The sequence below is a fragment of the Girardinichthys multiradiatus genome, chromosome 7 (genome assembly GCF_021462225.1).
Source record: "Girardinichthys multiradiatus isolate DD_20200921_A chromosome 7, DD_fGirMul_XY1, whole genome shotgun sequence".
Classification (NCBI taxonomy): domain Eukaryota; kingdom Metazoa; phylum Chordata; class Actinopteri; order Cyprinodontiformes; family Goodeidae; genus Girardinichthys; species Girardinichthys multiradiatus.
This window is the reverse complement of record NC_061800.1, coordinates 20,792,604-20,815,303: the sequence shown is the minus strand read 5'-3', so window position 1 is coordinate 20,815,303 and position 22,700 is coordinate 20,792,604. Positions and strand designations below refer to the sequence as shown.

Below are 22,700 nucleotides of genomic sequence, written 5' to 3'. Positions count from 1 at the left end.
TTGAACTCCTGGATGAGTTGTCAGTGGGCTCTTGGAGTAATTTTATTTTCTCCATCTGTGGATAATGGGATATCTATCAGTCTTCCTAAACTGATAGATGTCAATGTGTTTTTCTCACCTGTTCCTAATTTTATTTAGGTCAGGGCATAATATGTTGCTTTATAAAATCATTTAGCCTGCTTCATGGTGTCATACAGTTTCTAGTTATGTGATTCCCTATTTAGGTTAATTCATGAAATAACAAGAAAGCCATCATTTTCTACGCACAGGTCCAGGTTGGTTAAGATTAGAGTAGTTCACCTCTAAGGCTTTTTGACATCATCTGTTGGAGCTTTTTAGATTTAACCCATTTCAAACCACTGTCTTGATTTTCCTGAACTCTACATATTGGAAGTTTTTTTATTTCTCATCTTGTGAAACTTTCAAATTTCCCTGCTCTTTTATACTGAGACAAATTTAAAATTATTATTTTTTTAATCCTTTGCTAACATGATAAAAGTTTCACTAAGCTTAATACTTTTTCTCCAAGAGCAACCTGGCCATAAAGGGCAGTAAAACAGCAAACATCAAATACAAAAGGAACACTACTTTATTGATCAATTTCATAAGAACAAATGCAATTATGTGTAAAAACAGAGCAGAGACAAATAATCCACTGGTAGCAAGAATATAATATAATATTCTCCTTTCACTGTAAGGATCCACCTGCTGACAACACGTTAAACTTTGTCTGATTATATTGGCAACAAGCAGTCATGTGTAGGCATGTGATTTAGATAAACTGCAAACCAATTACTTCAAAAAATACAGCTGACATGATTAGCTACCCACAATCAGCACCAATCTGCTTTCATTTAATTTTTTTTTAAAGGGGTCTAAAAATGAAATGTCCAAAAATATTTATACCTTCCTCAATCAATGGAAAAAATCTTTATTCCGATTACAGCAATCAAACCCTTTTTTTAATTGCTGACAAGCTTTGTGCATCCAAGTCTTTGGGGATGGAAGGCCTCCTTGCCATCACCCTGATCTTTAGCTCCCTCCACATATTATCTGTTAGAGTCAGGACACTGGCTGGGTCACTCAAAAATGTTAACATAACTTCCAGTCAAAAGTAAAATGTTGGTCAAATTAAAAGACACCTGAATCTGCCAGGGAAATGAATAATGTTGCATTGAACTATATGAGAAAGTATATTAACAGGCACATTAACAGGAGGCTGAACATGGATTTGGTACTCATGTCCTGCACTTTAAGCATGGCAATAATATGGTTTCCTTTATATGTTGCATGAATATAAGTTTAAGGGAGAGGAAAACAAGGTTTCAAGTAATTCATTTGTTTTTAATTAATATTTATAAGCCTGCCACCTAAATATGATGACAGCTTGAAAAACCTTCTAAATTGTGGGTTTTGGTGCATCACTGCAAAATTATCTGGGCCTGTTCTTCGGAAACGTTCATGGTTGCTGTCCTTCAAAAATCAAAAAACACGTCATATGCAATCCCACAATGGCTCCTGGGAGTATGAAACCATTGCTTTTCTAACTTCCTGTTGAAGTAAGCTCTGCTGTAGTGCTAATTAAAGCTTTTTCTTCCTGACATTACAGGGAGTTCATGAAAGCTTCATAGCTGATCTCTTACACTGAGACAATGTCTCTTATTAAAAAATTGAGGCACAGCAGCAGCCAAGAAGCATTGTTACATACAGAAAGCAAAAACAATAAACTTAATATAAAATATCTTACTTTTTGCTAATTATATAAATAAAACTAACTAAACTGAAACTAACATAGCAAGAAAAAAGGTATAGAACTTTTTTCCTGTTAATGTTTTTCTTAATAATTATTAGGATTTATTGTAGACATATTTTATTTCAGAGGATATTTATTATATTAATTAAATATATCTATCAACTTATTTTGCCTTGATTAAAATGTCATGCCTTGCAGTGCAATATTGATCAAAAACATTATTATTTTGGAAAATGAAATGCAAGTACAAGGTAGATCCTTTTTAAGTGCTTAAAATATAACTGTGCCATAACCGCTTCAAATTTGAACCAGAGATGATCTATTGTGAAGAGTTATTACAGACCCGTTTATTTTTGACCCAAAGCACATTTAGAAAGCATATTTTAACATCGACCTGCATTTGTGGGAAACCTATTTTAGATTCCAATTCATGTGTGTTTCTGCGTTCATTTTGTACTCAAGTAATGTTTCACTGTTAAAACAATTGTCAAAATGCCGGCGCTGCTAATAAATTAAAGCTTTTTCCCTCATCCACATATTGTTTACAGAACAAGGAACAATAGTCTCTGGATACAATTGGCTGAAAACTATTAAATCGAACCAGGGGAAATTTTAATTATTCAGCTAAGGCAATTATCAGTTTTTGTCCCTTTAGAAATCTTTTCCACACATTAAATCTAACCAGTTAACAGATGAAAGATGAAGAAAGGTCAATACTGCACCCATGTGGATAATTTGAATTAATGCAACAAATGCTTCAGATAGTTTGTAAGTGAACACATTTTAATAACCATAATCTGTTCTGTGCTGAAAAGATATTCCACAATATATCAGGAACACATCATTCCAAATGGCAACAGGTCTGTTATATCTGAATTTACTGTAAGTGTGTGAAGCTGTTCATTCTCACACAAAGATATGAAATCTCAGCTGGATGGCAACAAGCAGAGACAGCTAAACATCTCCCAGTCAGGTGTGCACCTTCATCGGCAGCACTCCGGTTCCACCTCAGTAACAGATAAGAACCTGTCTGATAAGAATCAGCTGCCCTCAGAGACAGGTCACACCTCCGATTTGAGCTCTTTAAAAAGAACTACAGGAAATCCGCTTTAAGGGTTAACACCAAAACAGGAACTAGCACAACCACATCTTTCAACGCCACATAAAAAAACCTGTGCTGTAATGTTTACACTGCATGCCGTTTCTCTTTTTATTTCAGTTTAAATCAAGTGTTTTGGCTAATTCCTTCACCCATTACAGTTGATAAGTGTTGTTTTTAGCTTTCTCCATCAGTTCCTAATTTCCATATGCAGCACCTGCAGTCTTCAGGTAACAACAGCTCAAACCTGTCAAGCCAGCCCACATTGAATATGACACTTTTTGCTGAGTGCAGGAAAAATTAAAGTGAGGCCCACATATGCACCACAAGAAGACTTTACCAGCTGTTTTTATCATTTGAGATCAGCAAATCTTAAAAAGCCATTTTGATTGACTCTATGGATTTTTGTCTTTGTTAGTTACTAAGAATGTCTTGATCAGGGCTTTTTGTTCCCAATAACGATCAATTCATTTAAGAACAGTCATTTGCAAGTATAAAGTAAAAATGACTAATAATTCAGAACAAATATCTTAAAAGGAAAAAAAAATCAAGGTCGTGTAAAAAGTTGAAGATCCAGTAGCTGTAAAATTCGATAAAACAACCACTTTCTTTAAATCAGTATAGCATGATCTGCATTAAGTGTTGTGATTTAGTCCCCCTTTACTCACTCAGAATGGTGTTCAAGAAGCTGCACTATTAGATTTTCTGCATATTTGGTATCAGCTGGAGTTCATGCAGGACAGCTGCGACACGCTGCTTCTTTAACCTGGTTAAAAAAAAAAAAAAAAAAAGCAACTTAATGTTCTCACATCTAAACTGTGCATACTTTCTCTGTTTCTAAACGTTTTCCACTCACAACTTTAATACTCCCGTCTTGATGATGAGTTTTCTTGGATCGTGGGTCATTTATTTACCTGCAATGCATACAAAACACACAGCCTTTCTCTCACTGTCTGACATTAAATCAGAATAAACTTCATGCTGTTTTAGTTCACTTAAGATTACCAAAAGAACATCTATTCACCGAATAACTGAATAATGAGAATTATTTTATTACTTTCTTCAAATTCTGAATACTAAATACACCAAGATCACTATGTTGCTACAACCATTTGGGAAAGCCCAGATGATGATGTAATGACTTTGTAAGCTTCTCAGTACTTCACAACTGTTAAATCGAGGCAAACCTGTGGATGTATTTTAAGGCTTAAAATACTTGCTTGCTGTCATGGAAACATTCAAAGGAAATCAGGAAGAGAAATGTGGACCTCCATGAGTCTGGTTCATCCTTTGCAGATACCTGTAACACCTACGTTCATTTGCTCAAACAATGATATAAACGCTAAAAACATGTCCTACCATCATGCAACCCAGGAGGGAAGTGAGTTCTGTGTCCCAGAGATGAACGTGTTTGGTGCAAATTAACACCAAAACAAAAGCAAACGACCTTGAAGATCCTGGCTGAAGCTGGTCAGAGAGTGTCATTATCCACAGTGAAACAAGTCCTATATCAACATGAGCTGAAAGGCCAATCAGTAAGGAAGAAGAAATTACTGCATGAGCAGCAGAACAGCCAGATTACAGTTATAAATGCACTAAGGTACAAAGACCTTAATTTCTGGAGACATGTCCTGTTATCGGGTCAAACTAAAGCTGAAGCGTTTGACTACAATGGCCATTGATACATTTGATCGAAAAAAAGGGAAGCACAAGCCTGTGAACACAAACTGTAAAGTAAAAGAGTGGCAGCATCATGCTCTGGGAAAGTTTTGTTGCATTAGAGAATGGTGCACTTCACAAAAAAGGTTGTTCTCCTGCTTCATAAACTTGGCTTTTTAATTACTCCTGTTCCTAACAGGTGGCTTTGTGAGCTCAGCATGCACTGCAGCTCACATGCACAGAGCTGCAGCAGACAATAAAGCCCATTTCACCATAAATCATCATTCTAAAGGGTCCGATCTTTAAACACTCCAAATGAGAAGGGCTAAATTGCGCAAAAAAGAAAAAACTGCAGGCGATCTACAAAGATTGTGTGTGCAATGGATAACAGGTGCAAAAGTGGTGCAGACATTATTCATAAAACCTGACAACAGTTCAGGTAAATGAATGATAATCCTGCTGAGAATATATTTACTATTTCTGACAGTAAAAACATGACTTGTACAGAAGATCCTCCATGCCTCCTCCTCGCCACAATGACCGCTGACATTTGACCGCAAATATGCCAGTTTGCGTCTTGCTTTCAAAAGTGCTCAGTAAAGACGCTGTTAGGTGATAGGATATTACATTTGCATATCCTCATCCCGTAAATTGCCACGTTTGGGTTATCATATTTTGGCATATCCCTGAAGGCAAACACGCTAAAAGTGTTGCGTCTGCTATTCCGCTCATTTTTCACATGCAATTCAATTTGCAGCTGGTTTGTAGAACAGCTTTGCCCACACAATGCAGTTTGCACGTTTTTATACATGCCAATCATTTGAAGATCAGGCCCTTAAACTTTTATCCAGAATAGTTCTAACCAGAGAATATTAAATTACATAAAAATAAATTTGGTGTCTATCAGGATTCAGGAGTTTAGTTTAGTTATGGACTCCTAAAAATGCCTTGATCAGGGTCATGATATGATACTTGGGATAGGATCAGGACATTCTTAGTAAATACCCATTTAAAATTTGAGAGTAAAATAAGCAGTATAGAAATAGCCTACTTAATATAGCCAAGATTGCTAAACTAGCTAATTAATTTAACGTCTAAACTTCACTTAGCAGCAGATCAGACCGACTTTCAGAGTGAGTCTTTGTGGTGAAAAGATTTAAATTTAGTAGCATGAAAAAAAACTTTCTTTTACAAGAATATTTCACACAACAGTTAAAAGTAGTATCAGAAACATGATGAGAGATCTTTGAACGTAATATTAACAAAAGTTAGACTCATTAATGACGGTCCATGTGGAAAACTTCAAGCTCTTCAAAGACGTGCTTTCTTGGTAAAAATGTTTAACCTTGAACTAAAACAGAGCTTCAGAAAAGAAAACCCAGAACCATCAATGCTGCATTAACCAATCACAAGTCTTTGTCAAAAGTTTTTATTGAACAAAAGTATCTCAATCCTCATCATGTTGTCGGTGATACAGTACCATAGGTTGGAACTTAATGATTCATATATGCACCTCTTCTTATTGGTATATATACATACAGTGGACACACGAATTAAATAACAGTGCTCAATGACATTCAGATATATCATATAAAAGCTGAGGACCCCGTGATCAACACTTCCATTGGTAAACAAATGAACAGAAACAGGTGAATGTTTGGTGTTACTAGTTTTCTAGTTTTAAATCCAAGGGGGGTGGATTTGGTTTCTTCACAATGAAGGATGACTTCTTCTGAACTGAACCAATCCAGGTCAAGGTTTGGTCGGGCTGCTACACAATGCCTGCAAAATGCTAATTTTAGGCCACATTTACAGCTGCCTCCATTTATTGGACCCCCTGTTAAAGATGTGTAAAAAGCCTGAAAGAAAATGTATATTTTATCACAAAGGCTGGTCCCATAACTGGACAAATAAATTCCTATTTAAAAAAATGTCTTTAACATATTTTAGAACTTTTTATTGCCTAATTTATTTGTTTTTATTGATCTGAGCAGGAATGTTTGTTAGTGATTCATGACTCACTGTTTCCATTGAGTAAAAACATGATACTGAGGCCTATTTACTCTTGGTCACTCTTCAAAATGGGAAAGGCAAGAAAACATTTGAACTTTAATTTATTCTGCTGAGAAAAATAAAAAAATCCCACGATAAAAGTTTTTTTTTCTTTTACATCACCGGTGCCAACATCGGCTCCAACATTTCTTATGAATTATACATTTATTAAAGTGAAGCATAGTGTTTTTGACCAAAGTGTCGACAAACTTTTAATTACTATTTGGAGATTGATTTACGTTTCCTTTGGGCATAAATATGAGGTGACAGAAGACAATTCCTCTTATGAGACCCACTATAAAATGGGAAAGATCGGAAAATGTGTCATTTAATTAAGGTAGACGTGCATTGATCAGAAAAGTCATGAAATGGATACAAGAAAGACAACTACTCACCTAAATGTGACCACACCGATCAGAGCAGTAACCAAAACCTTTACAAGAACTGAGGGAAACAGAACTGGATGAGGGGCCGAGTCCATCTCATCACCAGTCACGGTGGGTGGGATAGTACATGAGGTAAAAAATAAATCAACAGATCACCTTTAGAAAACTTTATTTTTTCCTTTTTACACATCTTTAGCAGCAGTGTCAAGAGGCTTGGAGGGTCCAGAATGTTAAAATACAGCAGCTCAGCACTACTTTCACAATCAGGTGTCTGCAACTTTAACATTATGTTACTAGTTTAAACTACTCAGGCCTAACAGAGCTGTTATTGCTGCTAACCAGGGGGTAAACTCTTCAGCTAAGGAATAAACCTGTTTTTGGAGTGCCTAAACAAATTAAATTACTTTGATCTATAAAGATAGCTTCAAAAACACACATCCCTTAATAGACTTCTGTTTAAATCGGGGTCTCATATAGTTACTGATTAATCTTCCATATACATTTCTTGCAAAGTTTCCTGTAAACGCAAAGATACCATCAGAAGAGGTACTTTTCTTTCTGAACTGCATCACATTAAAGAAACAGATCAAGTGTAGGTACTCAGGAAGCCTTACCAAAACAAAACAAAAAAAGCTTTTATTATTGTTTTTTCCTCATGTAACTACAGACACGTACTGGAGAACGGTAACATGTTCAACTCGACACGATATAAAGCATGATCACTGAGCCAGGGATTCGTCTGAGAGTGCAGTGCAGACCTGGAGCCAGTAGTAATGGGTACAGGGTGGCACGTTTGGTTACATGGATCAACATTCAACCTCTACAGGGACTCTGAGGTCTCCTCTATTGCACCGCTTGGTAGAAATACTACAGTGAGTGTTGTCCACATTTAAAGTATCACTAGCAATGAATTGTTTGCTAGAAACAGAAAAAAACGTAGAATAGAAAAACCAATTGGGTGGAGGAATAGTGAAAATTAGAAGGAAAAAAAAAAAAAGGCAAGACAGTGATTCTGGTCACTTTGTGAAAAAGTAACTGTACAAAACTTCAACGAAGATGAATTAAATTAGCTTAAAAAAAAAGGTGAACTTGCCAACAAGCAGTTCTTTAAAAAAAGAAAGAGAAAAAACAAAATAAAACATGGCCTGCAATTAGACATGACAGAGTTAGGTCCCACTGAGGTCTAAGTCCCTCTTTGAACTGGTAAACGTCTGTTCTCCTGGGTGAATTAAGAGCAATGGTGTAATTTACAACGTGCGTGCTAGTAAATAGACATTACGTATGACATCAGAGGGAGAGCTCAACCCCCGACAAGGCCTCAGGCGTTCTGTTAGCAGCAAATCTGGTCACTGCAGGTTAGCACATCCAAGATAATAGAGGCTCGGTACACACTGTGTTCTCTATGTGGCTCGGTGATGGCTGTCTGAGGGTCGTCTGCAAAAACAGCGAAGAGCTAGAAAAAAAAAAGTTAGTCTGGTTTTCACTTGGAAAATCCAAGAGATCTGAGGATCTGGATGTGGTACAGACGCCACAGCGGGAGGGTCCACAGCTAAGGCTTGGGTTAAGACAGTCGGGGATCATGTGTGCGTCAGAGTGTGTGAGAGATCCAGTGTAGATGTGTAGATCACAGCAGCGCCTTCACCAGGTATAGCTTCTCCCCGTGATCGCTGGTGAAGATGGGGGCCTTCTTGTAATGCTCCACTAGTTCATCCATGGAGTTGAACCTGCGCTGGCCGATACAGTACACCCCGTCTGACAGCTGCACTTTAAAGTGCTTATTTTTCCCCGCCGCCTTCAGAGACACGGAGAAATCACTGGGCTAAAAAACCAAAACCAAAAAAAAAAAAAGACAAAGAACAGGGAGAGAAAAAGGAACACAGGATTACAAAGGGCAGACTGAGAACAGCCAGCAGGGGGCACCATTGTCACACTTATAACTGCAAACTAATGCCAAATCCTTCATTATTACTGCACTCTTAAAACTTTAAAATAAGAAATCTACTGAAAAGTGCACTGATTCCTTACAATTTGGCCCTGAATATTCTAAAAGTTCATTTGCTGACAGATGGCGCTGTGTGAACAGCAGCAAGTTATACCGGAGTTAAGCTGGAGATTCCTGCAGAGGTATAGAGGAGACACAGAGGCTGCAGAGAGGTTGTAAGAAGTAAGAAGCGGAGGTACAGACTATGTCTGCCCTCCGTGATTATGGGAAATGTCCGCTCCATCTCCAAGAAGACCGAGGAGTTGGCTGCGCTGACACAACTCCAGAGGGAGTACCGGGAGTGCAGCCTCTTGTGTTTTACGGAGACATGATTAAATGGACATATACCGGACTCAGTGGTTTCCCTAGACGGGTTCAAACTTGTGTGCAGACCAAAGTGTGGGCGGAGAGGGGTAAGAAGCAAGGAGGAGGGCTGGCGGTGTTTGTGAATGAGAGGTGGTGTAACGGGATGCATGTCCACGTGAAGGAGTAGCTCTGCACCCAGGACTTGGAGTTGCTTATTGTGGGTATGCAGCCTTGTTACCTCCCGAGGGTGTTTGGGCAGGTAATAGTGTTTCACGTGTACATCCCTGCAGCTCTTATGGTGAGGACATTGATGGCCTGAACCACTGCATCACAGACTATATTAACTTCTGTGTCGACAGCATTGTGCCAACCTGGAAGGTAAGGTGCTTCTCCAACAACCATCCCCACGTGACCCTTGAGCTTAAAACCCATCTGAACCAGAAGAAGAGAGCTTTCAACTCAAGGGACAGAGAGGAGCAGAGGACAGTTCAGGACAAGCTCTAGTAGAGGATTAGGAGGTGTAAGGACTACGGGAAGAAGCTGGAGGAGCGGCCTGTACAGAACAACGTGCAGGACATGTGGAGTGGACTTGAGAACATTTCTAGACTTGGACAGAGTGTCAGAGGGACGGCTGATGGAGACCAGTGCTGGGCAGATGAATTAAATTGTTAGTTCAACAGGTTTAGCTCTCCCCTCACTCCCTCTGCCCTCCTTCCTGCTTCCTCCTCTTCACAGGTCTCCCGGCCAACTGCCACTCCTCCCTTCCCCCGACTACACTCATCCAAAGGCGCCCCCAATCTCTCCCCCCTCTCCCTCACATCAGGCCAGGTGAGGAAAGAGTTGAGGTGGCTGAAGTAGAGGAAAGCTGCAGGACCAAACTGCATCAGTCCCAGGCTGCTGAAGACATGTGCAGACCAGCCCTGTGAGATCCTCAGCCACATGTACAACCTGAGCCTCAGTCTAGAGAAGGTCCCTGTCCTGTGGAAGACCTCCTGAGTGGTTCCGGTTCCTAAAACAACACATGCCAAGGAATCAGCCCACTACAGACCAGGCGCCTTGACCTCCCACCAGATGAAGACCATGGAGAGGCTCATCCTCACCCACCTTCGCACTGGGGTGAGCCCTACCTTGGACCCGCTGCAGTTTGCCTACAGGCTCAACATTGGAGTAGAGGAAGCAGAGGCGCTCACCCACCTAGAGACCGCCAGGAGCGCAGTGAGAGTTATGTTCTTTGACTTCTCCAGCACTTTCAACACCATCAGACCGGCGCTGCTGCAGGGGGAGCTGGAGGAAGCGGGAGTGGATGGATACCTTGCTGCCTGGACCATTGATTACCTCACTGATGAAGAAGATGGTGATAGACTTCAGGAGAAGGACACCACCTCACTCACCAGTGAACATCCAGGGGGAGGATATTGAGTCAGTGGACAGTTTTAAGTACCTGGGTGTTCATCTCAACAATTAACTGGACTGGTCCCATAACACCAACGCCCTGTACAAGAAGGGCCAGAGTCACCTCCACCTTCTGAGGAGACTGAGGTCCTCTGGAGTGTGCAGGCCTTTGTTCGGGACTTTTTATGACTCTGTGGTAGCCTCTGTAATAGTGATTACTAGGAAAATTAAGAAATATTAAGTATATTTCAACCTAAAATATTGAATTCCGTTTAACTAACTGTATATTGACTATTAAGTAATGGTAAAATGCACAAAGGCAGAAATATGCATCCGCATTCTTTTCCTCAGTCTGATGAAACCAAGTGTAACCATGGATTGTTCCAGTTTACTGGAACTTGATTAACTGGAAAATTGTATGCAGAATGTACAAACCTAACTGCTTCGTCTTCAGTCACAGCTGCACGTAAATAATCTCTTTACAATGTGCAATAGAAAATATTGTTGACAGCAGATGTAGGTTAAATTCCTACACCTCAGTTGCATTTTCATGTGATTCTTTAAGATCTGCTCTGAAAAGTTACGGATTAACTCCGCATTAAAATCTTTTCACCACTCAGTTGAGCTTTTAAACTCAGATTTCTTTGTTTTTAAATATGGGTCCAAATTTGCCACACGTATATAATTAGGGTTTCTTATTTTCTTGACTTTGGATGAATACTTTCTCTGTAGTTTTCGGAACTACATGGCGTCATTCTGTCGTGACGACGCCTAAATGACTCACCGATGACTCGCTGTCTCGTATGAGGAAGTCTCCCTCCTCTCCTCGTTCGTTGAGTATGCTCTCAGCCTGGTGTCTAGTGATGTTGCCGTAGTACCAGTCCCTCCCGGCGAACCTCCCTGAGCGCGCTGGTGCCACAAAGCGGTTCTGTGGGGAGCTTGACGTAGAGGAAGGTAGGCCGGGTTGTTCGTCCAGCACCATCACATAGTTTTTAGGCACCAGGCCCACAATGCCATGAGAGTTCTTACACCTCCACCACTCTGGGTCGTTCTCGGGCTTCTCTATCACCTCCATGATTTCTCCTTTTTCAAAGTTCAGCTCCTCCTCTGTCACAGAACTGAAGGGGTAGAGCGTCTGAACCAGATGGAGAACGACGTCCTGGTCGCCTGCCCGCCCGTTGGCCAGCAGAGTTCCCTGAGATCCTCCAAGGTAACCCCGCGAGGAATCTCCCTCTCTGTCATCGACCCCCATGAGCTCTTCCTGGACGTAGTTCGAGGGAAACCAGCCGACACGGCCGGCCTGACTACCACGCCACCAGCCGTCGCTACACTTTTCCATGACGATCACCCTGGAGCCTTTGACCAGCGTCAGCTCGTCTTCTCTCTCTGCTGTGTATGCAAACTTGACCACAGCGGGAATGTTGAGGTCGTAGATCCTCTCCGCGGCTCCTCCCACACCTCCTCCCCCGCTGCCATTGGAAGTGTACTCTGTATCTGAGCTTGGTGTAGGGGAGGCATCACGGGCACTTGGCTTCCTCCTACCCTTTCCCAAACCTGCGTACAATCACAGAAAGAGAAATAGAAAAGGTGACGCAGCAGTAAGAATTTCTGTAACGCTCAACTCTTGTTGACAAAATTTGATTTGATCATGTTTGGTTTCATTAGACTTTCCTTTTTCTGTAAACATGTGTAATAATGCATTAAGAACTGGTTGTCTACATGGTTTGCAACCAAGAAAGCAACATTTTTCGTACAATCCGGAAGTCCTGGGATTTTTTTTTTAATCAAAGTATTATTTTAAATAAAAACAAATACAATGTTATATTTCCCACACAACAGCTATTATTTTCTGTGTAATACTTTTTAGGAGTTGTTTGACCCTTCATAGCCACCATATGAATTAAATATGACACTCCAGCATCCAGTAAACGAACATCTCAGACAGGTTTTCATTTAGGACAGAGATGAGCAGAAAGTAGCTGAAACACAAGCTAATAAATGTTATGATGTTCAAACCAAAGCGCCAAGAGAACGTCTTCTGGAAGTTCTTCTCATACATAATTAATTGGAAATGCGCTGAAATATGTTAAGAGCCTGAATATCAATGAATCAGAACAGAGAGTACTCACTCTAGCATTAGCCTAGCACTTCACCAGCAAACTGATCCGGGGAAATCACCCTCAGCTGGAGAGAGATGCGGCTGAATTGAAGACAGCAACTGTATGTCTGAAGCATCTTTGATACTCAAGTACTGATCAAATGTAGCGTGTTGTTTTAAAGCATTTAAAATGACCAATTAGGGATGAAAGTTATCAATTAATGAGTTAATCTAAAGGTGATTAATCTTATCGATCGACTAACAATTAGTTGATAAGTGGGCATTTTCTTAAAATCACGAGTTTTCTCTTGTATCAAGAGGGTTTTTCCATAATGTGAAGGGCTAAATCTTATGCAGTATAATGAACTAAATCTAACAGATTATTGTGCCAGCTGTATTAAACACTGACTGGATAAACAAAAAATCTTGGTTTTCTATCACATTAATAAATTTAGACATATTCATAAAATATAACAAAACAGGAACCTATTGGGTTACAGAACAGTTACTAAAATATGTGAACCACTAATCCCCCATGAACAGAGGGATGTATAACTCATTTAAAGACAGGGTAAACAGATGTTATCAGTTAATCAAATCCAACACATTTTTATCCAATAAACCATCATTTGACAATTAATCATAAGTCGACTATTTGTTTGCATCCCTAGTTTTTTTTTTTTTTTTTTACCGTGTCCTGTCCGGCAGAATATCGCTCAGAATTGTTGTCTGAGTACCAAGAAATTGCCCAACAGATTTACTTTCACAAGCAGAGCGTCACAGCTAATGCTTTAAAGCTCTGCTTGATATTTATAGAAGAAACTTTATTATAAACTTCTTTGGGAATATTTCAATTGTTACAGACACGGAGATTGAAATGAAAAGGAAAAATGAAGCTCAAAAAAGAGAGAGATGGGGAAAAAGGGGAGAAAAGGAGGAAAGAGTGGAGGAGAGAAAGAAGGATGAAGAGAATACAAGATTACACCCTGCTTGCTTATACACCTACATCTGTTTTTTTAACAAAATAGTACACGGTAATTCTGAATGTAAAATGTACTTAGTGAGAAGTGCAGCCCAAAATAGAACATCTGTGTATCTGTCAACACCTGAAGGTTAACACCTGTGAGTATGGGTGTGGACGCGCTTTTGTATACAAGGTTTCTCCACAAAAATATGCAATAGAGTGTGAGGACCCACAAGCCTGCCTCATGGTCCCTGGACGGACACTGAGGAGATCTGAGTCACAGACATCTAAAAGCCCCCCAAAGCACAAGAACGCCAGGAGAACCACCGCCGGGACTACCGCAACCCCCCCAGAGAAGAGCAGTGGAGAGTCCCAGGGGAACCACCCAGCAGCGACAGTGCAGAAGCCCCAGGGAGCCGCAGCGACGAGTCCACAGGCCCCGCTGGCAGCGGTCCACGCCCGAGCAGATCCAGCCATGGACCCGAAGGCCCAAGACCCCGGGACACACCTCCCCCCAAGCAGAGGCCCGACAGAGCCCAGGGGGCCAGGCCCTGGCAAGCAGCCACCGGAAGTGAGCCAGCACACACCAAAGCACCTGGCGGCGGACACCGAAAACCACAATTACATCAGTGGGCAGAAACTCCAACCACCGGTAGGCGGTGTGGCGGGGAGGAAGCTGATCCAGGAGAGGGAGCAGTCCAAGACCCAACCTGTCGCAAAAAAAAAAAAGGCACACAGTCACAATCACCCACTCCCACCCTCATGCATACACATAAAATCACTCACACCCAACATAAGGATAACAACAATGGACGTCATACACTCACTCACACTCCCCATGCATACTCTATACTCCCAGGTCCAGGCGCCTGTACCCCCTCAGGGCAACCAGCCCCCGGACCCAGGAGGTAGTCCCCTTCTCTCCTGGAGCAGAGGCAGGCAGACAGCGCCGGTACTGTCCAGACCCGGGTGACCAGCTCCCGCCCCCCTGCCCCGAACCCAGTCCCCAACAACCCCCATCCACCTCCGGAGAGGGGGCTATGTACAAAAGAGGGGTCCACATGGCCCAAAGCAACCCACCAACCGAAGCCGCCCCATGTCGGAGCAGTCCCGACCCCCCAACGAGCCCTGATCTCAACCCCATGAGTATCCCACCCCCAGTGAACCCCAACAAGAACAAGAATTGCATCCCTAGGTTTAATGCCATTTAAATCATTTAATGATGGACTGGGATTCGGCACCGTCCAAAAGGTTCATCTAAAATTATTTGAATTGGTATTTGGGTCAAAAAGAAGGTCCTGGTTGGGATATCCCTTATATTCAATATGAAGAAGATGGAAATCGAGAAACTGCTAAGGCTTTTGCTGTAAAATGTCCTGCACCGAGCAACACCTCCTCCAGAATGAAACTATAGCTCTTCTTTACTCAGCATTCAGATGCCATCATCTACACACCATATACACCTCTATATAAACCCAAAGGTTGAAAATAGACGGAGCACAGAGGGAGTGAAAAGTGGAGCAGGCACCATGGGCTTAATAATGACAGGCATATCCAGGATCAAAGTCAGGCCCAGTCTTACCTGCCTCTGACTCCGGCATCCATGTACCTTCAAAGACGGGTGTTTAACAGTGTTTGAACACTTCAGTGAGACACGAACATTTTTTAAACTCAGCTGAACATAACGGAGGAGGTTTCCTCTTGTTCCTCACATGGATGTTTAAACAGTAATTACACGCAGTGCAGCTGACAGCTTTTAAAGCGTTTACTTGACAGCTAAGGCTGGTGTCAATATGAGCTCGTGTGTGCTGCCAGTGATGGAAGAGAGAAATCTTGACAGCTCCTCTTCCCAGACTGTGCCACAGAAATGTCACTGCTGAACAGAGCATTTACTTTGTTTGAAAACTGCAGGGTTCATACAGTGTAGCATGAAACTTGTTGGCAGAGAGAGGAAGAGGGTTGTAGTGGAGAAAGAAAGGGGTGGGGGGGTCTCTTGGCAGCTGTTTCTCACACATGCTAGAGACCAAACACATCAGAGGCCACAGCTGACAAACATGCAAAGCAGGAGGATGAGGTAGGAATAACAAGCAGAGCGTGTTTATGCTCTGTGGATCCCATAAATCTGATGGCTGAGTGTATTTATGAGTGAGGAGCAAGGCTGACATCTGGGACAACCTGAGAAGGTCAAGAAAAGAAAAACTAAAACTGCCACTGAAATGGGGTTGAGATGCTTCACTCCTCTGAGCTTAGCGACAACATCTGTATCTCCACACACCTCTCTCCTACCTTCATTTCCACTTCAAGGCACTGGCCTGCCTGTTAGCGCGGGAGCATGACAACTTCTCCCCTCACTCTGAACCTTCTTCTACCGCTTCATCTTGTGAAAGTAGACCTGATTTTTCAGCCCAGAGGGCTTCAACTCTGAGGTAAGTGAACTGATGAAAGACTCAAAGGTTGCAGCATATTGCTTCACTCTTACTTCCCCTGAAAGGCAGCAGGGAAGTCACTGTATTAAGCGAGTCCTTGCAAAACCGTACCACCCACCAGATACATGTGTCCGCAATCAAAAAAGCACAACATGACCCTGTAGTGAAATGCTAGTTCTGAAACAGCAGGTGCCGAGATTTAAGAGCACTTTGAGAGTGAATCACAGGTGAGTCCCCAGCAGTGTGGCTCTGTTTTTAATCGAAGTGCCATGAGGTCTTAATGCCGTATTGTGTGTAACGTCGGTAAGGCTGTAAAAAGGTTTGTCCAGTAAAAAAAAGAAACACAAAGCTTAAATTGCTACAAATGAGAAGGAAGAAACTGCAAGGACCATCGGAGAAGCCAAGTCTCCAGCAAGGCCACGCTTCACTTTACCTCGGCAGTATGGGAAAACGGTAACCACAACATAACTGGACCATTTCTCCAAAACTGCCAAACAGACGATGCTTAAATTGGTCAGTGAGGCCAGCAGCAAAACTGAAAGAGCTGCAGGACTTTCCAACAACAACTGGATGTGTTCTAAATTCGAAAATCTTGTGAATACAAGATTGAATCATTTTCTTCCAAACAATGTGTTATGGTCTGATGAGAACAAAATACTATTCGTTTTTGTACACAAAGAAATGTTTGGCATAAAAACAGCACATCAGAAATAAAACACCATGACCACGGTGAAACATGGTGGTTTTTGAAACATCCAAATCGACATAACAATGAGCTAATGTGAGGAATATCAACGCTTTAGAGTCCAAACTCAATCCGACGGAAAATCTGTGGACTCACAGAAAGAGGGGCTGTGGACAGATTATATTCTCTCAGATTTAGAGAACTTTTGTCAGGCATCAAGTCTATATGTGGGATGCTGATCAACAAGTGCTAAAACTTTATCAAAATGTGGTTCCACAAAGTATTATTGTAAGGGTGTGCTCACTTACGCAACCAGATTATGGCGACGTTTTAAAAATATTTATTAATTTTCCTCTGATAGATTTGTTTGTTTTCCAGTTTTTTGCACTTGATTACTTCTACTTCAAAGCTGTGAAAAAGCTTCGAAAGTTTTAATGGGCTTGTACAATGAATTAGAACAACAAGAAGCAACAATTATAACCATTTTAATACTGCAGTAGATTAATGAATGTAAAACACCCCTTACCCATGACACATTATACCTGAAATCAGGACCTAGTGGTTCACTCAAACTCATACCTTAAATGAATGAGACCAAGTGTGCAGTATTCTTTAAAAACTCAGATGGACAGAAATGTAACGTTCTCGTTAGTTTTACAGGTGAGTACTGACCCAGTTTCTCCAATAGTAAGGCCTATGCTTATTTCCTTTACCCATTGCTGTTTTTTATTTGCAAAGAGAAGAAAGTGGGACACCGAGCAGCAGGCAGCCATTTATAGTTAAGACTCTGTTCTGATGGATGCTGACGATACAACTGCTCTAAAAAGCAGTATACATGGAGAGGAAAAGCTGGAGATAACAGTAAAGAGAGGGTATCAAAATGCTCAAACAACCACAGTGTGAACTCACTGTGGTTGATGGAAAAAAGAAATCAGATGAAGTAATCAAGCTCTCAACCAATCAAACTGTCTGTTGAAGTGTGTGATTAACTTCCATTAGCACCTGACCCTCACCTAATTCTCATCACCTCATCATAAAAGTGTTCTCGCCTATTGAATTTTCACAGGCTTTTAACAGGAAAGAGCTCCTGGCAGGAAGGATGCTACCCAGACTGGAATGGAACGGGGCCATAATGTTGTAGTCGATACGTAACTCAGTCAGAGAACAGGGAGGTAATCCATCATTCTGATACAGCCATTAGGTGCCTGATCTGTCCTGCAGCTTAACTACTGATAAGAGAAAAGCAGAAGTCCACAGTGACAGAGAAAGAAGCTGATGAAAATGGCGCTGGAGCAAGGAACAGAGGAAGAAGGGGTTCATCTCTGCACCTTGTGAAGTCTGGTTAAGGTGACCGACCCAGCAGGCTGCGCCACGGTGGCCGACATGCAGCCGCAAGTCCCCTGAGGGTGTGTGTCCACAGAGCTGAGAGCACTGACTGCATTAAAGCTGACCTCAGTCAACCTTCTGTCATCTCCAACTGTGGCTGCCTTTAGAAACCACACACTTAATACTTCATTTACATGTAAACTTTGTGATCCCCGTGTTGCTGGAATTTCCACCAGACGTTTCCATTTCCTGCCTAGGTTCCTCTCGTTCCTGTCCCCAGCCAGTCTGACAGGGGAAAAGGTACCTCACAGTGAAAGCATCAAAACAAATTCATTTCAGTGGCTGCTTTGCCAACCATCTGTAGAATAAGAGCACAAGTGAATTCCTTTCATATTTGGCTTCCTTGACTTGAGAATCAACGATCAGAAAAACTAACTGAAGTCATTTAGCTAGTCGAGGATGCTTGCTGGGGGGTGACATCTGTGACTTTTGTTCACTTCAGACAGAAAACATCTGAGTGGGTGTCAGAGTGCCACGGTCCCAACTCATTTCATGCCAACATGTCCAAATTCAAACTAAATAAATTAGGTCACAATCTACCTAAAGGCCTGACGAGGCTTACTTTAAGAAACCTAAAAGTCAACAACAATGTAACCAGAGGGCCCACTGTCACATAAAATATCACATTACACCAATCAGGATTTCTATCCGTTTTTATTTCCAAATTAATATTTCTCCAAGCTACAAATAATTCTCTATCTCTTTAGGCCAATTATTAACGGATAAAAGCAAAACTTCATTATGATTTTACTGCAGATATTTCTATTTCTGTCAGGCTTAAAAAATATATAACTTAATAATGGGATGGAAAATGACCTTTGATGCAGACGATAATTGGTGTCTTCTGTGTGCCTGACTTGCAAGGTGAAGGACATTTTATTGCATAAAGTCTCTGTGAATAATCTGTTATATGTTATTACTTTCATTGCCAGTCAAAAGAAGTAGGACCTCTATTTTCCTCTTACTTAATCTGAGAAAAGCAGAGACTTCCTTTCACTATTGCTATACACACCACTTTCCCCTCCCCTAAGCTGAAAGCTATACCCTCACACGGAGACTAATATATTCAAGTCATGGCCGGGGACACTGAGCGACAGAGTGCTGACAGCTGTGAGCAATGGCCGACTCAACAGGCTCCCTGGAGAGCTTGGTGACAGCTTCCAGCCAAGACACAAACACAGCGAGAAAATTGTTTTACTCCTTATGAAATTTCAGACTAAAAACAAACTCTCATCTTATTCATTCATTGGGACACAGATGTACTTTTTAATGAAAAAGCTTGCTAAACTTTAGGAGCAATAATCCATGCACTCAGGGGACCTTATTCTCCACAGCAGCGAGCTGAATCCCTCTTACCCAGTGTGTCTTTGATGTTCTTCACCAGCGAGCCTTTCTTCAGGCTGTTCTTCCGCTCCACGTAGTTGGACGGCACGTAACCCGTCTGGTTGGCGGTGTTGCGGACGCGCCACCATGTCTTCGAGTCGTCCAGGAGGTAGAGGCGCTCGTTTTTACGGATGTCAAGTTCCTGGTCCTGCTGGGCCGTGTAGTCCCACTTGGCTACAACAATCACCTCTTCTGTCATCTTTCATGGAGTCCTCCTGGGAAGAAGAAGGAGGAGGGCTGTGGAGTGAGTCACAAATCAGTGACAAACATATGATGCTTAGCAACCTGTAAATTTAAACACAATCAAGATTTTTCCTCGAGACACGAAAAAACAAAGGCTGATAGTGGGCTGTAGACTGAGTTAATAACTAATCAGTCATAAATAAGTGCACTTCAATAAGGTCATACTGATATGACATTTCTACGGTGGCTCCTTTAAAAGATCTGCCGCGTTGATATTTGTATAGTAGCCCTGAAAGGACAAACTAAACATTGTTTTTTAGAGAACTCTTCAGCTTTATCAACGAGCCAGCCCTCATTCAAACACAGAAGGGAGTTTTCTACATTCTTTCACGTTCAACCACAAACTTCAAAGTATTTATTCGGATTTTATGTGATAAATCAACACAAAGTAGTGCATTAACTATGAAGTGGAGGGAAAAAGATTTATGGCTGATTTGTTTTTTACATATATAAGCCCAAAGTGTGAATTGTTTATTTCTTTACTCTGATACCCCTAAATAAAAACCAGTGCAGTCAACAGTCTGGAGAGATCACCCATTAGTTCACCTGCGTGTAATTGAATCGCAGAGCAAATACAGCTGGTCCGCACGAGACACGGTGGTGGCAATCATGCTGTGGGGATGCTTTTCGTCAGCAGGGACAGGGAAGGTGGTCGGAGCTGATTGGAAGATCAATAGAGCCAAAAACACAGAGTAACCCTGGGAGAAATGGACTTGATTGTAATTAGGAGTATCAAAGTACAAGGGGCTAAATACACATGCACACCACATTTTAAAGTGTATTCGTTTACTTTTATTTTAGATGCATGCATCACTTGCTATGTTGTTCTTTCATAAAATCCCAATATAATAAATTCAACCAGTTACCAAGGTTTGTGCTTGTAACGTGACTAAATGTGAATAGGTTCAAGGGGTGTGAATACTTTTGAACCGTGAGCAGTGTTTGAGGGGCTCAGCACTGCTGTCACAAGTAAGAAGTCATTAAAAAATGATCCGCATTCATTCCTGTGTAGAATAGCTAAAGTGCTTATCCCTGCTCACGCTGGGAATTAGTCCGGATAAAGCCAGGAGAGGTTTCCTGTCCGTTACATAACCAAGATTAATGTTCATGATAATATTCTAAGCATGAACTGACATTAAGCCTATAATTCCTTAAATGGAAACTGTGGCAGCATTTCAAATACGTCTAGCAGTAAAGATCTGTTGTGTCAGAAGATGCCAGGTAACACAACTGGTTTAATGACAGGAACTACGGCTCTACAGGCATCAAAGCATTTCCAAGAGGGTTATTATGGCAAAGAGCAGCACAAACACACAAAAATCAATTTATGCACCCAGCCTTGTGCACAAATACACAAACACACCTTGAATATTGGGGCTTTTTTTTTTTTAGACAGGCAGTGAGCGATCACATGCTCTATTTCTCCGGGCTTTGAGTAAGGTCATTCGACATGGGTCAGCCAGACCACCTTACTGTTCAGGAAGTGTAGTCCTGAGTCTATGCATGTAGGCATAAGAAATGTTTGACTTAGACTGCTCTAGGAAAACCTTTAGTAATAAATGCAACCTCATGCTATGAAAAGCATCTGACCAATTCAGTTTATATTTAGGTAACCTTCAAGTTGGGAGACTGAAAACAAGAACATTACAACAGAAAGGGGAAAGGAAATTGTTTCCTGATTGACTAAATCACTTGTTACAAATTTGCAAAAGAAATTGTCAGTACAACAATCCCCTCCTTTGTCATGTTTTACCTTTAAAGATAAGATTTAAAACGACCTCATGACTGTGTGATCTTTTTATGAGCAATTCTTTGCAGAGCAGTGAATAAAACCTAATGTCTAATCTCAAGCAACATTATGATCAGCTATTAAACCATTAGATCATAGTGGCAAACAACCGTTAAACGGAGTCAAAAATAGTCTTCCACATAAAAGGAAATAATAGATACGCAGCGAGCTTTTTTCCGCCATGTTGAAATGTTCAGTCATTAACTGATTCAAGCAGAAACCCCTGCTGAGGTTAAAATGGAAAGCAGCATTGATTCGAGGAGCATGTGGGTGAGATTACCCATGCATATTTAGTGTATGTGAACAATAGACAGTTTTACACAGTCTGGACAGAAAAAAACTGCAGATTAGCTTGCATAAAAGATGCAAATAACTTAATTATTTACATTTTCTCCTTTAATGAGAGCCAAGGTAAAGGCTAAATAAAGGAAGCATGACTCATGATAAGAGTAGTTGCTTAAATTAGACCTTATAAAAAGATTCCATTAGCCGTAAAACGATTTATCTCTTCTTCATAGATTACTTATTAATACGTAGTAAGAGGGGCAGAGGAAAATGGTGCTTTTTGTTCCTTAGCCACTTAGATTTATCTCAGTTTCAATTGGGCTACAACTGCAGAATCAGAGATCACTGAAAACTTCCCTACTGATCGTTCTGGAGCAGCAGTTTCTGTCACTGCAGGAGAACACCTAATAGATGCTCTACAGCTTTGGGGTAAGAACGCTGTCAGAAACAATGTGTATGTAAAGACGGAAATGTGTGCATATTAGTCAATAGTTGGTATTGTATATTTTCTCTATAAGAATACAAAATAAAATGTTACAGCTTCAAGAAATTACAAACGCAAAGTTCAAGTTTACAGTTGTGGTTTATTCTTTATGAATACAATATGCTATAACACTTTGTGAATACGATTTCTTTTCTATGAGAATACGAGTTTACATCAGCGACTTGGCCCCACGTGATCTCAGGCTGGTTAGTGGAGCACAGAGTTAGTCGATTCGCGTTGCGCATGCGCTGTCACACTCCTCACCGCCAGTAAACGTAGTGCCAGAATGGGAGATAATTCAGACTAAAAGGAATATTAGGAACAGAGGG

At 41.2% G+C, this 22,700-nt stretch overlaps 1 protein-coding gene across 3 annotated transcripts in view; it reads right to left on the bottom strand.

Annotated features, from left to right (window-relative positions):
• Positions 1 to 5,924: 5,924 nt before the first annotated feature.
• nck2a (NCK adaptor protein 2a) overlaps positions 5,925 to 22,700 on the bottom strand; it is a 45,528-nt gene continuing 28,752 nt past the window's right edge. Inside the window, exons 2-5 of one of the 3 annotated variants that reach the window (XM_047371352.1) lie at positions 20,360 to 20,511; positions 19,544 to 19,785; positions 11,413 to 12,182; positions 5,925 to 8,768 (exon numbers count right to left, since the gene is read on the bottom strand). In XM_047371352.1, the coding sequence (XP_047227308.1) occupies positions 8,574 to 8,768; positions 11,413 to 12,182; positions 19,544 to 19,769 (1,191 nt within the window). In that variant the 5' untranslated portion in view covers positions 19,770 to 19,785; positions 20,360 to 20,511 and the 3' untranslated portion in view covers positions 5,925 to 8,573. Of the gene's footprint in view, positions 8,769 to 11,412; positions 12,183 to 19,543; positions 19,808 to 20,359; positions 20,512 to 22,700 lie in introns of all 3 variants that reach the window. The other 2 variants (XM_047371351.1, XM_047371350.1) reach the window with 2 other exon arrangements.